This window comes from Arachis ipaensis, chromosome B7 (genome assembly GCF_059453495.1).
Source record: "Arachis ipaensis isolate K30076 ecotype BB chromosome B7, ASM5945349v1, whole genome shotgun sequence".
Classification (NCBI taxonomy): domain Eukaryota; kingdom Viridiplantae; phylum Streptophyta; class Magnoliopsida; order Fabales; family Fabaceae; genus Arachis; species Arachis ipaensis.
In genome coordinates, this window is record NC_142442.1 from 27,380,065 (window position 1) to 27,394,811 (window position 14,747).

A 14,747-nucleotide genomic window follows, 5' to 3' on the forward strand; every position below is an offset into this window, starting at 1 on the left:
ATTATTTTTGCTGCTTCAATTTTGCTGCTTCATGAATCTGAGTTCAATTTTTGCTGCTTCAATTTTGAGTTGCTGTTTCTTCAATTTTGCTGCTTCATGAATCTGAGTTCAATTTTTGCTGCTTCAATTTATGCTGCTTCAATTTTTCTGCTTCAATTTTGAGTTGCTGTTTCATGAATTTTGCTGCTTCATGAATCTGAGTTCAATTTTTGCTGCTTCAATTTTTGCTGCTTCAATTTTGCTGCTTCATGAATCTGTTTAGAAATAGGGTTTTGTTGCTTCATGAATCTGTTTGCTTCTGCTTCAATTTTTATTCATGATTCATCCATTGTTTGCTTCTATTTTTTTGCCATTTTGTTCTTATTGCTTCTTGCCTTTGGTGTTTGATTTGGATCTGATGCTTTACTGTAACAAATTATGCAGCATTGCAGCTCATTCAAAATTTTTCAGATTCTGCCGCAACAGATTTTTTTTTTTTGCATTAATTTTCAAAATAATTTGGTTTTGTTCAAGAGTTTACAATTTTTATGGTTGGGGGATATTTTTCTTTGATTCATCATTCATGTGCTTTTGCCTTTCAAGTTTCCCTAGCTGGCTGGCTTTGTGGTATAATAGAATTTGTTCATGATGAATTTGTACTCAGGCCAGTCAGTCACCGGTGGAAATGGAGGAAAATCATAGCTGCCAAAATCAGGAAATGTTGGTGCCAGAAGTTTTCTGCTGCTGCCTTGAACCATTCCAACACTAGAAAGTGACAAAGTAATCAACATAGTTAATAAAAACAAGCTTTGTTTTAGTGCCCATTTTGGTTGTTGAAGTGACACAAAAAAGCCTGAGCTAATTGGGAAGTAGCATTGTGTTAATTAGCTTTTTTTGTTAGTTGAGCTAAATTATTCATTATGCTATGTTTAGGTCTTGGTGATGACTTGTGCTTTGAGGTGCATCTATGATTTTCTTATCCATCATCAATTCATATAAGTACATTAAAGGCTCAATTCTTTTTCTCTTTTGATGAGTTGCACTTTTGATTAGTTGAAAACTTGCTAGTAATTGTTTCTTTTGAATATAGAACATTATGGGTTTGTCATTATGTGCTTTTTTTTTTTTTGTTTAGTTATAAACTTTGATGTTTGAAGTTGTTTGTGAACCTCTAATATTAAGTTATGGATAATTTATTATGTGAAATTTTAAATTTTATTAAGTTAGAAATTATTGAATTTATATATTTAAAATTATTTTTAGATTTTTTTAATAATTTTATTTAATATTTAATTAAACCGGTTGAATTCCGATTGAACCCCGGTCGAACCAGTGAACCATTGAACCAGTGACCTCACCGGTTTATTAACCGGTCCGGTTCTCGCAACCTTGATAAAATCTTACGAACATGTATTCTAAGAATATATTTTAAGAATATTATAAAAAAACTTACTAAAAAAATTAAAAAATAAATATTTTTAATATATTAAATACATTAAAAATTTAAAAAATTTTATTATTATATTTTTAAAATATATTTTTAGAATACAAAATAGTTAAATTTATTAAATAAAATAATTTTTTAATACAAAATTTAATAAGATAAATTTTATTTTAATGTAAAGACAAATATAATTTTATAATGAGACACATGCATATATAAATATTAGAAAAGCTCTACATCCATGTAAAAAATACATAGATGTTATTCAAGTAACTTCCTTCACACGCGCGTTTTCCCACCCCACAGTCATTTGTTATACACGCGCCTCATATAACGTATATAACGTAAACCTTTTACTGTGTGATAAACCTTTCTCAACGTAAATCTTGTTCTCTTCTCGCATTTTCATTCTTCTTCTTCTTCTCTGTTCGCGTTCTTCTTCTTCTTCTTCAACCTAATAAAATTCCTTGTTCTTCTCTATTCGCGTTTTTCTTCTCTGCATAATGGATCTGGATTGACTTTGAAGTAATTAGCTTCGTCGTTCTTTTTCTTCTTCGTTTTCTTCTTTGATCTGGATTTCTGAATTAAAACAATGAATGAATCAACTTCAAATCAGTTGAATAAGTGCGATTTGGATTATTCTTCCGAAACGCATCAATTTGATGAGGTTTGGATTGTTGAATTTTGAATCGAATTCAATGGAATGCAATTGCTAATTTTATTTGAATTGAATTGAATGAATGGAGGTGATCTGAATCTGAATTGAATTGAATTGAAATGATAATATCTAAATTGTAGACAAAGTTGTTTCGAATTTGGTTTTGTATAATGAATTATCTTTCGTTCACTGTGAAATTTTTCGGCTCGGTAAGTATTATAGAGTTGTTTCATCATGAGCATGTGTTCGGTTCGGTATGCAGAAATGAGTCTAAAAAAAAATAGAGGAATATATTCTATTTTGTTCACTGAGCACTATATAATTGTTTCACCATAATAAACCTTTTCGGTTCACCATGCAGACCAGCTGTGTTGTGGATGAAAAATTTGTCCCAAAAGTGGGAATGATTTTCAACACTAGAAGAAGTTGGAAAGTTCTACAAACATTATTCCAAGCTTGCCGGTTTTTCTATGAAAATAAGAAACATGACTCGGGACGGAGACAAGATTAAGAATCAACTAATCGTATGCACTAGAGAGGGGAGGTGGAAATCCAAGATATCTCCAGCTTTGAAGACAAATCCTTCAGCTGGGTTAAATTGTCCGGCCAGGATTTACGTACACATAATGAAGGATGTTGGTCTTTGGACAATTTTCAAAGTTGTTTTGAATCACTCACATCCTTGCTGCCCAGACCGGGCAGAGATGCTCAAACAACACAGGGAGCTTAACATGTTTGTGCGTCGCACCATCGAAACCAACGAGAAAGCCGGAATCAGACCGAGCAAAACTTACCAATCATTTGTGGCAGTAGCTGGCAGCTACTGTGAACTAAGTTTTATAGAAAAAGACGTGAGGAATTGCATCACAAGGGAAGTACGGAATATTTCGGAACAAGACGATGCCAAAGAATTTGGGAAGTACCTACTAAGAATGAAAGAGAAGAATCAAAATTTTTTCTTTGAGCTCAACCTCGAAGGCAATCATTGCATTAAACATGCATTCTGGGCCGACGCAAGAAGCAGGGTCGCATGTGAGAATTTTGGAGACGTGGTTTCATTCGACACTACCTACAACACAAACAGGCATTCGGTTCAGTCGCATATAGTTTTATGTTCGGTGAATGTACAAATTTCTGTTCACCACCATCTGGGTGTGTCTATTTATGCAGGTACAATCTGGTTTTAGGTTCTTTTGTGGGTGTGAATCACACGGTCAGTCAACACTTATTGGATGTGCGCTAATGAAAAATAAGGACATCCAATCATTCAAATGGCTATTCGAGTGTTGGCTCCGTTGCATGGGAGAGAAGGCACCAAAAGACATTCTTACCGACCAATGCGCATCGATTCAAAGGGCATTTGAGCTGTGCATGCCAACAACAATTCATCGGTGGTGCATCTGGCACATCATGAAGAAGATCCCAAACAAACTAAACGGCTACAAGTGACACGACGAAATTAATCAAGAGATGAGCTATGTTGTTTGAAACTCGTACACAAAAGACGTATTTGATAGAAACTGGAACGATTTCATCACAAAGTACGGCCTCGAAGGCAACAAGTGGCTGTCAGGTAATCGAGGTTTCAATTCGAATTATTTTCATGTCCTTACCTTTGTTTTTTTCAAAATATGCACTATTTTTGGTTCACCACACCATATTGGTTCGGTTTATTATGCAGAGCTGTACGAGGATCGACATATATGGATTCCAATTTACTTGGATCACCATTTCTGGGTCGGGATGAGAAGCACACAAATGAGCGAGAGCATGTATTCATTTTTCAACAAGTTCATTACACGTAACAGCTCCTTGAGATAATTCGTCAAGCAATATGACAATTGCCTAGCAAGCAGAGAGCAAACAGAGAGAGAATTCGATGCTACAGATTTTCACACTGTGATGCCTTGTGCAACAAAATCAGCAATAGAGGCCCAGTTTCAGCATGTGTATACCCATGAGAAGTTTAGGGAGGTTCAAGCTCAATTCAGAGGTAAAGTGAACTGTATCACAAGATCAATGCATTCTACCCTAGGTTTCACAACATACGAAGTCGTAGAGTAGGTTTCCAACTCCACATTCAACGAGTTTTTCGTCACCTACGACGCAATATCACGGGAGGTAAAGTGCCAGTGTTTGCTGTTCGAGTCAAAGGGCATATTGTGCCACCATTCCCTGAGCGTCCTAAGCTTTAAGCGGGTGGATAACGTTGCACCGAAATACATACTAAAGAGGAGGCACACACACATCAAGAGCAACCAAGATGAGCCTCTATTGGAGCTGAGAAGTAAGAGATTTGACGAATTGGTGTTTCGGTCGCATAATATATGTGAATTTGCATCCGAGTCCGAGAAGTTGACCGAAATTCTGCACCAAGCGTTTGACAAGCTCATGGTGGAGATGCAAGAATATCAAGAGAGAAGCAAAGGAAAAAGTTTATTATCCCACGAAGAAGCGACATTGAGCGAGGTGAACGACCTTCAAAGGCCGCCACGCGTTAAAACAAGAGGCCGGCCCAAGAACAGACTTAGATCAAACCTGAAAAAAAAGATCTCAAATGCCACGAAGAAAAAGAAAAAGACAGCTCCAAGCAAGGTAAAATTGACTTGCTTTCGATTAGGTAAAAATTCATTTGTGCATTTTGCTAATATACGATTAATTATGTCTTTTGTAGTTGAACCTTTTAGACTGTGGATCATCGATTCAGTCAAGCTCCACTCTTTACAATGCACTAGATATGAATTTTTCCAAAGAGGATTACAGGAGTTTTAGTTTTTGTTAATATAAATTTTGGTTCACTGAAGGTATAAATTTCGGTTCACTACGTTTTAGTTTTTTATTAATATAAATGTCAAAGTTCAGGTGTTTCTGAAACTAAAAACTGATAGAAACATTTTATTATAATTAGTTTTCTGCTATATTGATATATTCAGTTTTTCGATTCATCTAGTGTATTAATTTCTAAGTTGAATAATTATAATTTATTCTGAGAAACGGGAATCAGGTGTAGTGCTAGTTACGTTTTTCGTGTGACTAATTAAACAAAAATTATTAAAAAATCTAAAAGAGTAACACAAATATTTTTAACATACATTGGTGGAGTTTTAAAACTCTTTCTTGGATGGATTTTCAGGGTTTAGAATTTTGGGTTTAGGGTTTTAGGGGTTTAGGGTTTATGGGTTCAGGGTTCAGGGTTCAGTGTTCATGGTTCATGGTTCAGAGTTCAGGGTTTAGAGTTTAGGGTTTAGGGTTTAGGTCTTAGGATTTATGGTTTAGGGATTTAGGATTCAGGGTTCAGGGTTCATGGTTTAGGATTCAGGGTTTAGGGTTCAGGGGTTTAGTGTTTAGGGTTTATGGTTCAGGGTTCAGGGTTTAGGGTTTAGGGTTTTGTGTTTAGGATTTAGGGTTTAGGGTTTAGGGCTTAGGGTTTAGGGTTTAGGGTTTAGGGATTCAGGGTTCCGGATTTTGGGTTTAGGATTTTAGGTGTTTAGGGTTTATGGGTTCAGGGTTCAGGGTTCAGTGTTCATGGTTCAGGGTTCATGGTTCAAGGTTTAGAGTTTATGGTTTAGGATTTAGTGTTTAGGACTTAGGGTTTAGGGTTTAGGGCTTAGGGTTTAGGGGTTCAGGGTTTATGGGTTTAGGGTTCAATGTTTAGGGTTTATGGTTCAGGGTTCAGGGTTTAGGGTTTAGTATTTAGGGCTCAGGGTTTAGGGGTTATGGCTTAGGGTTTAGGGGTTCAGGGTTTAGGGGTTCAGGGTATAGCTCTCTGAATTTCTATACAGTTTGTTTGCAACTTTCAGTTTGACCAGTATATTAATTTCGGTTCACTGTGTTCTTTTGGTGTTCGTAATGTATTGGTAAATACACTGATTGCAATCACTGAGAACTTGGAATAAAACAGCAGCCAGACAGTTCCAACAGATATATAAATTAACATCTCAGATGAGTAATCCATCTTGAATCAAATATAAATATTAACGTTTGATATATACATTGATATTAAGAATAGATATATACATTAACATTTACATTAATATTGACATATATACATTTGAAAGAAGCATTGTTTGCTTTTTTAATAAGTCAAACAAAATATGTTAATTACAACCAGTTAATCATAGTATATGCTATTTACTATCTAAATCCTCATATGTGAATTTACAATAAGGGCTGGAGAGGACAGCAGATGGCTTTGGGAGTCTTATTGCTTCAGATTCCCAAATCACTTGGTCTCTGATTTTGTTCATTTCATGCAACAGAAGATTCGGACCATATTGGTACCTGAAGTCATCAATCTCTTCCTACATTTCAATTGAAAGAAATTAGTTACATAAGAAATGAACCCAACTGAAATAAGAACAATATCATTCAAAGTGCTAATTATACTGTAAAAATGCAATCACAATAACACTAAACCCTGAACACATTAAATATCAAGTAAATCAAAATCACAAAGGCCACCGAACTGAATAATGTTCGTGTGGTGAATAAATGGTGATTAACTTTGAATCAACAAGAATAGTATTTCTTCATACAAAAGAAGTACTGAACAGAGTAACAACCAATTTCAAAGCCCTAGTTAAACTATCCACTCAACTGAATGAAATAAGAAAAGAAAGAAGTTTATTAATTTAGAAAGTACTTACTTGTATCCAGCTTTATATTTATATCTCTTCCCTCTTTTGATCTTTCATGGATCAATTGTTTCGAGCCATTTTATAACATATATTCCACAATCATAGCTAAGCAAGAATTCAGTATAATACGACTAATAGTATACAAAATAAGACACATTAAAAATAGCACTATAGATGAGAAACATTCTTACTCTGTACGTTGACTATTCAGTGTGATATACTCTGCTTCATCTCCTAGTCCATGCTCCATTAAGGGTTCCACCCCAGCGTACACCGTCATCTAGAAAATTATTAAACCCTAAAAGGGACACAAAAAGTAAATAAAGAGAAGCAACAACAGTGAACCGAACTCCTCTCATCTACTGAATAATTTGAATAATTTAAAACAAGATTACATACAACAAATTTGTTTAGTTTCACTCTTGATTCAGGTATATCTTTTCTCGGCTTATTGACAGGGTCAAGGACATAGAATTTCTTTTTGTTGACATCAGCAATCCACAACTACCAATGCACTCCATTGCAAATTGGCACAAATAGCTGAAGTTTGGGAAAATAATAGAATATTTCAATCGAAACAACAGCAAACAAGATAATTATCGAAGAATTTTTAGAAATTACAACTTATAAGAAATTTAGCTTATCACAATATCTAGCGGCATAATATATATTTGTTCCTCATACCGGCGAACTTTTATTTGGTTGAGAATCATGCTATGTATACTGACAACCTACACAAAGAAAATTTATGAGATATACTGTATAAGAGTGTGTAGAAAAAATTATTAATGTTAACGCAATTGGCAAAGAATTTACCGTGGCATGCACTTGTTCTTTGGGATTAGAGACATGAAATATTTTCTTAACCCCTCATAAAGTGCCTTATGTTTCAAGACAAATATTGTATCATATTCGTTGCTACTATCTTTTGTCCTTTTCACATGTGTCATCCAATGATAATACTTTTCGATCAACTCCTTCGAGATTTTTATCTTTTTTTCCGGAGTTTTAAAAACTTCAGCAGCTGGTAAGGTTGGCTCGGAAGATGTTGCTTCAGCAAACTTTAATGCCAGCATCTACCACCACCTCTACCAGGATTTCAAGCTGTGAAACAGGAGGCTTAGGGGGATGAGTTGGTTGAGATGCTGGTGGACTTATCCCAAGGCTAAAGGAAGGCATATAATCTTCTCTTTGCCTAGGTTGCTATTGTTTTTCAGCAGGGCTGCTGCATTAAATAGAAAACAGTTCAAAAACAACCCATTAAAATTAATAAAAAGAATTTTTATGTGTAACTTACTCATTATCAGAAATTTCATAGATATAGTCATCGTTGAGTAACTCTTTAATAACAGAACTCATAACCGACAACATAGATTTTGACTCTGTTTTCCTCGGTGAAGATATCTCGACAGCCTGCTTTTCGGGTTCTAGAGGACAGCTGTAAGAAACAAAAGAGATAAAACTTACAATTAAAGCACGTAGTGAAGTAAAATTATCGAGATTTATATAAGCAGTAAAACTTACACATTAACATGTACTTCTTTTTCCGATTGCTGCGCTGTTGCTTCTTTGCTGGGCTGCTGTTGCGGTTCCTGAGGGCTGCTGCATTAAAGAGTATTCCATTAAAAAAAATAAAAAATATTTTATGAGCCCACTAAACCGAAATTAAAAAATGTGGTGAACAATGGTAAAACTTACAATTCAGGCTGTGCTTCTTGTTGTTGTTGTTATTGTTGTTGTTGTTTGGGAGGGCTGCTGCATTAAACAGAAAAGATTTCAGTAATGATACAGATTTTTTTAATAAAAAGAATTTTAATTACCAGCTAGATCAAAGATTATAAAAATGATATTAATTAAAACTAACACATTAATTGAAGGTTTTGGCTCTGTATTCCTTGGTGAAGATTCCTCAGTAGCCTGCTCTTGTTGTTCAGTTTGTTGTGCCGGTGGTTCTTTGCTAGGCTGCTGTTGTGGTTCCCAAGGACTGCTGCATTAAAGAGGAAGCAGTTCAATAATGATCTCAAACTATTATCATATTCTATTAAAAATAATAAAAAGTATTTTATGAGCCCACCGAACCGAACAAGATTCATGTGGTGAATAAATATTTATAAACTTACTCTTCATCAGAGGTTTGTTGTGTTTGACTTTCAGGAAGGACATAGATAAAGTCATCATTGATCAACTCTTCCTGAAGAGAACTTAGAAGAGACAACGCAAGAGGATTTCTAAGGAATGTAAACAAGGAAGAAGTTAATGTTGAATAATTAGAATTTGTTCTAAGAAACGGGAATCTCCACATTCAAAAACTCACATTTCCAAAGGTTCAAAATGAGTTTCTTGTCGAACCTCAATGATTTGTAGTTGAGAATCGGGTGTATCGCTGGTGACATTTAAACACATTTATCGTGTGATTAATTAAACAACATCTAATTACCTAAATATAAAAAAGTAACATAAATATTTTTAACTTACACTGATGGACGTTTTAAAGTCTTTCTTGGATGGATTTTGTTTTTCTAAAATATTTTACTATGATTTTTGGGGTATTTTTCCTAAAAAAAAGATAACAAATTAAAATTAGAAACCAAGATTAAAAGCAAAAGTCTAGAAACACATTAAATTCATTTTTGGAAACTACTGAACCGAAAGTAAAGAGTGCAACGAACTAATTTACCTGGTATTGTCTTGGGCATTTACTGATCGTGTGGAGCTTCCCTGAGTCTGCAAGAGTAGTTCACTTCCGAGATTTACTGTCAGCAGTCTAACCAAGATAAATAAATATTAGTATTTGAATTCAAAGGAATTAGAAAAGGTTCTATCAATAGTTAGCAAAGAAAGAAAAATAACTCGGTAAAAGAAGCCGAATCTTACCTCTCAGACAAATCATTTTGTGGCTCTGTCGAGTCATACTGATCCGGAGCAACCTTCGCTGTTTGAGCTCCATCATTTCTTTTCTTTGACCTCTTTTCTCTTATTGTCTCCAATGCTTGTCTTCTTCTTTCTGCAGCCCTGTCTTTTATTTGTTCAGATCTAAAAGTTCATAAAATAAGTTTGAAGGAACCTAAAACGAAAGCATCAATAAAGTAAAAGAAAATATGATTCGAGAAACTTATTGCTTGTCAGATTGTGTTTGCTTTTTTGCCACCCTTTGCGGTTGTTTTCTTTTTATTATGGGTGTTTTCTCAATTTCTTTTTCTCTGCAACACAGACAAAGACATTGAATTTATATCAGAGAAAATATAAGGAAGAAAAAGACACTAACAATGAAGTGAAAGAAACTGACAGACACCACCGAACTGAAAACTATTAAAATGCTGAACCGAAAATTAGAAGACTACCGAACCGAAAGCAATTCATTTGCTGAACAATACTTATTGGATTTCATATTTGCTTGTGCTCTCTGAATCTGTCGGCACAGGCTTCCTTTTTTTGGTTTATTTTTTAACCACCTTCGGTGGTTGTTTTCTTTTCTTTGTTCCGATTTTTTCGATTTTTTCTTCTCTGCAATACATAAGAACAAGCATATAAAAACAAATTTAAGCAAATACAAGTTAAATAAAATCAATATGAACATTAAACTTATTGGTTTTCGGATTCACTTTTGCTTTTTGAATCCGTGAAAATGCTTTCAGTTTCACTTATTGATTCTGAATCCGTCTCAACAAGCTTTTGTCTTGTTCTCTTTGCTGGTGGTGTTTTGTCGGATTCAGATTGAGATTCAAATTCGGAAAATCTTTCTTCTTCCGAAGAAGAATCCAGATTGATAATTTTTTTTTATTTTCTTTCCTTTTCCTTTTTTTATCCAACTTTCTTGTTTTTATTTTTTCATTCTTTTTTTCTCTTTCTGTACAGAAGTCCCTAAAACGGAAACAAGGACTCAATTATTTAATGAGAAATACAATAACAATCATTTAATAATCAAGAATAATGTTTCTGAATGCAGAAGAATTCAAATGAACAAATTAACAATCAAGTGAATCAAAGGGAGCAAGCCCACCGAACCGAACAAAATTCATATGGTGAATAATACGTGACAAATATTTAATCATCAAGAAAAATGTTTCTGAGTACACAAATATTCAAATGAACACACTAACAATTACAAGTAGGATAAATAAATTAATTATAACCTAAAACATAAGTTTATTTTAGTTAGTAGAGTATTTTAAAAGCATTTGAAACCAAATTTTAGGGAGAATTTTAGTAGAGTATTTACCAATGATTCTATTGCTTCGCTAGAAATCCTTTCAAGCATCATTTGCTTTATCCTATGGGCCACCCACGGTGCCAGGGGAGCATCAAGTCTGAATGGGCGAGGAAACTTGGTTTCATGGAAGTATATTAGTATCAACACAAAAACACAGCCATCAACGGACTGTTTCCTCCCATTTCTTTTGTTTTCAACTCCTTTCATCAAGAAGTTGAGCACATGTTTTGCCCAATCCCATTCCTGAATGTTGTCCAGATGAAAGATCGGTGACTTATGGATCGGGGAGGCCACACTTACCGTTGTCGGCAGCAAGAAGCACTTTTGTACAAAGACAACAAAAGTCCTCTTGAATTTTTTCCGGTTCTCCTCCCCTTCAACGCTCATATCTAGCACATTCCTTTTCTTCCGGTTTCAGTTTGTTGTAATCTACCTTATCAGCAAAACGATTTTCTACAATATTTTAATAGCAAAAACCAGTCAAAAAGGCTCAGTTTAATTTTCTGTACACCAATAAACTGAAAATAAGCAGGAAGGGAAAATTGTATTACCGTCGTTGGTTATGCCTAGGGCAGCTGCTACTTTTCGAGGAGTTATGTATATTTTTCCTTGGAGAATTTTCAAACATCCTTTCTCTTCATCAAAGCGATCAATCAATTCTCTCAAGAGGGCATGAGAGACATTCATTTCTGGGACATGTGCCAGGGTACCAAATTCCATTTCTTCCACTATATCTTTCTTTTCTTGAGTCATATCCCTGAACATTGTTGTTATTGCCTTTGTTTGGCATCTGCAATCATGAGTTTTCTACAAGTTTTGAAACATAATGTGAGGATATATTTATAATACAAAATAGATATTATTCGAATGAAAGCAGATAAATATATTTAATGTGCTTACGTTATAGTGCGGCTTCTCCTTCATTGTCACTATTGTCTTATTCTGTTTTGCTGTAATGAAAAAAATTGGTCAATACTTCACTCAATACACCGATACGCACAAAGCATGTATATCTTAATCAAGTCAATTAAAATGTCATATGCCACCGAACCGAAACTCATTCATGCACAGAATCAAACATCGTAAATAATGAAAATACTAGGAAATGATTTTTGCATGCTATCACAACAAAATAACAACAAATTTTATTTAAAGTCCTAGTTAAACTATCCACTTAAATAAATGAAAATAACAACAAATTTCATTCAAAGCCCTAGTTATACTGTAAAAATTCAATCACAGTAATCCTAAACCCTGAACAAAGAAAAAGAATGCTACCGAACCGAACAATGTTCATGTGAAGAATAAATCGTTTTCAACTTTTAATCATCAAGAGGAGTATTTCTCCATGCAAAAGAAGTACTGAACAGAGTAACAAACAATTTCAAAGCCCTAGTTACACTATGTACTGAACTGAATGAAAATAACAAGAAATTTCATTCCAAGCCCTAGTTATACTGTAAAAATGCATTCACAATAGTTCGATCTACTAAACGAAACAAATCAATCCAATAAACCTAAAATGTAACTAGGAGAAACGCGACATTGCAAGATTTCAAATGAACAGTAATTTTTCTCATACCTTTGGTAGTCTGTGTTGCTGTTTTCGTTCGTTTGTGGTTGTTCCTTGCCAAATTTTCTCGTGATTTTTTTGCAGTAGTGGTTTTCACAAAAAACGTGACAGAAGTTTGAGTGATTTTGAGAGAGATTCGAAGAGAAGTAGCGTTTTCGTGCGTTTTGAAGAAGACAGAACGTTTTTTCATAACAAGTGAAAATGTAATGGTTTCGTGTGTATAGAGCGCGTGGAAGTCACGTTTATTTTTTAATGAAATTGAAAACACGTGAATTATTTTGGGATTGGGTCAACTTGGTTACATAGTTACATAGATGTGTAGCGCGCCCGTTTAAATATATATTTTTTTCATTTTAAAAGTGTTAATAGGGGCACTTGTCCCTAAGTTTGAAAGTGGATCTGTCTCTACTTGTACGAAAAAAAAAAAAAATTAAATTAACTGGTAGTTAAATTAACTTAATTTATTGTTATGAGATAATACTTAATTAAATATCAATATAAAATATTTTTTAATAGTTTGTTAAAAAATGTTTGTCTTTGACCGAAATTATTAAAAAAGGACAAATATATGTATACTATTCATCCAACCTAATGTTAAATCAATTAAAAGAAAAATCATTTTTGACGTTAGAAATTGTTGAAGTTATCGACTTGCGATGGGGACACTGGGTTTCTCTAGAAGATTTTTATCGTCCATAAATGTTTTTATCTCTTAGCTAATTCTATTATGGGGGTATATTTTTTCTTTTTTGACATCCACAATTTTTTACTTTCTTTTTTAATTTAATTCTTTCGACGAAGCCAGAAATTCTTTGTTTGTTAAGATTTTCTTTTATTACCAAAAGTATAATTATTAAATATTACTTTTTTAATAATTGATATCTATAATATAACATTTGAAAATAATAAAAAATTTATACTTTTTAGTTCTAATCAATATTTTAAGCATGGATTATATTATTTTTAAAAATTAATTTAAAAATATATTACAGATACACAAGTTTTTTATTTTAACATAATTAATTACCGTTTTTTTTGGTGACTTTTTTTTTTGGTGACATAATTAATTACCGTTTAAAGTATAAAAAATGCTATGCAAACAAAATAGTATATATATATATGATTTTATTATTGCATAATTTTTTAACCATTTGCACGAAGAAGTAAAAAGAAAAGCATCTTTTGATCATTTTAAAATATTATATCGATCTTTATCTATCAATCAAATTGTTTCTTCCAATTAGTTACAAAATGATAAATGATCGCAAGTACAACGTAAAAATAATTTTTAAAAAAGAATAAACTATTATTTTATTTATAAAAATTAAAAATACTGATATATTTATTTATAAAAGATAAAAAATACTATTTATATTCATTAAAGATTAATTTTTGCAAGTAAAATTACATAAATCTTAAATAATTACATAAAAATTTTAAATTATCTTTGGTGAGTCTCTTTCTTTTCAATTCTTTATCAGCACCATTTCTTTTCTCCTCTCTCTCTCTCTCTACTCAGTAGTTCTGTTCTTTCTCCTCCATCTTCAATCATCCTCTCTCTCTTTCTCTCTCTTCCATCTTCACATTTTTCTCTTTCTTCTTCTCTCTCTATTGATGTTTCTCTCTTCTCTATTGTTCTTCCTCTCTTCTGTGGATCAATGGTGGTTTCTCCTTTTGCCACCGTCGAGCTCTATCTTCTTCTCTCCTCTCTTTTTTTTTTCTTCGGGAGGTTACTGACTTTAGGAAGTAGCAATTTTGAGTCCTCTATTTTCTGCAACCACAGCTTCTTCAGCATCGAGTCCCTTCCTCTTTCAAATATCGTGTCTTCATCTTTTCCTTCTCTCGGCATCACTGCCCCCTTCTTCTCCTCATGACGATGCGTCTTCGTCATCTTCTCCTCCAAATGTCGTCGGAATCGAATTAGTGTTCTATGTTATTTTCAAGGAAAATGATAATCTGGGATCTAAGAAATTGACAATTTTTTGTGAAGAAAGTTCTAAGAAATTAGGGTTTTATTTTAAATTTGTGTATGTTCTATTTTTCGATTCGATTTGTGTTTGTTCCTTTTTGTGATTTTGAAGAAGACAGTGGTTGGACTATGTTGATGTTCAAGAGGGATGAGAGAAAAAGTGAGCGAGTGAGAGAGAAAGAGAGTAGGAAAGGGGATAGTACTGATGTGACAGTGGTGGATTACAGCTGACAGAGGTGCTGCAGATAGTGAGTGAGTGAGTTAAAAAGTGGGTGAG

General features: G+C 33.6%; 1 protein-coding gene across 1 annotated transcript; it reads left to right on the forward strand.

Annotated features, from left to right (window-relative positions):
- The first annotated feature begins 2,566 nt into the window (after positions 1–2,566).
- On the forward strand, positions 2,567–5,977 carry LOC148550651 (protein FAR1-RELATED SEQUENCE 5-like). Its single transcript, XM_088494573.1, has 3 exons — positions 2,567–3,251; positions 3,599–3,654; positions 5,882–5,977. The coding sequence occupies exons 1-3, from the start codon at positions 2,567–2,569 to the stop codon at positions 5,975–5,977; spliced, it is 837 nt and encodes a 278-aa protein (XP_088350699.1).
- Positions 5,978–14,747: the final 8,770 nt, after the last annotated feature.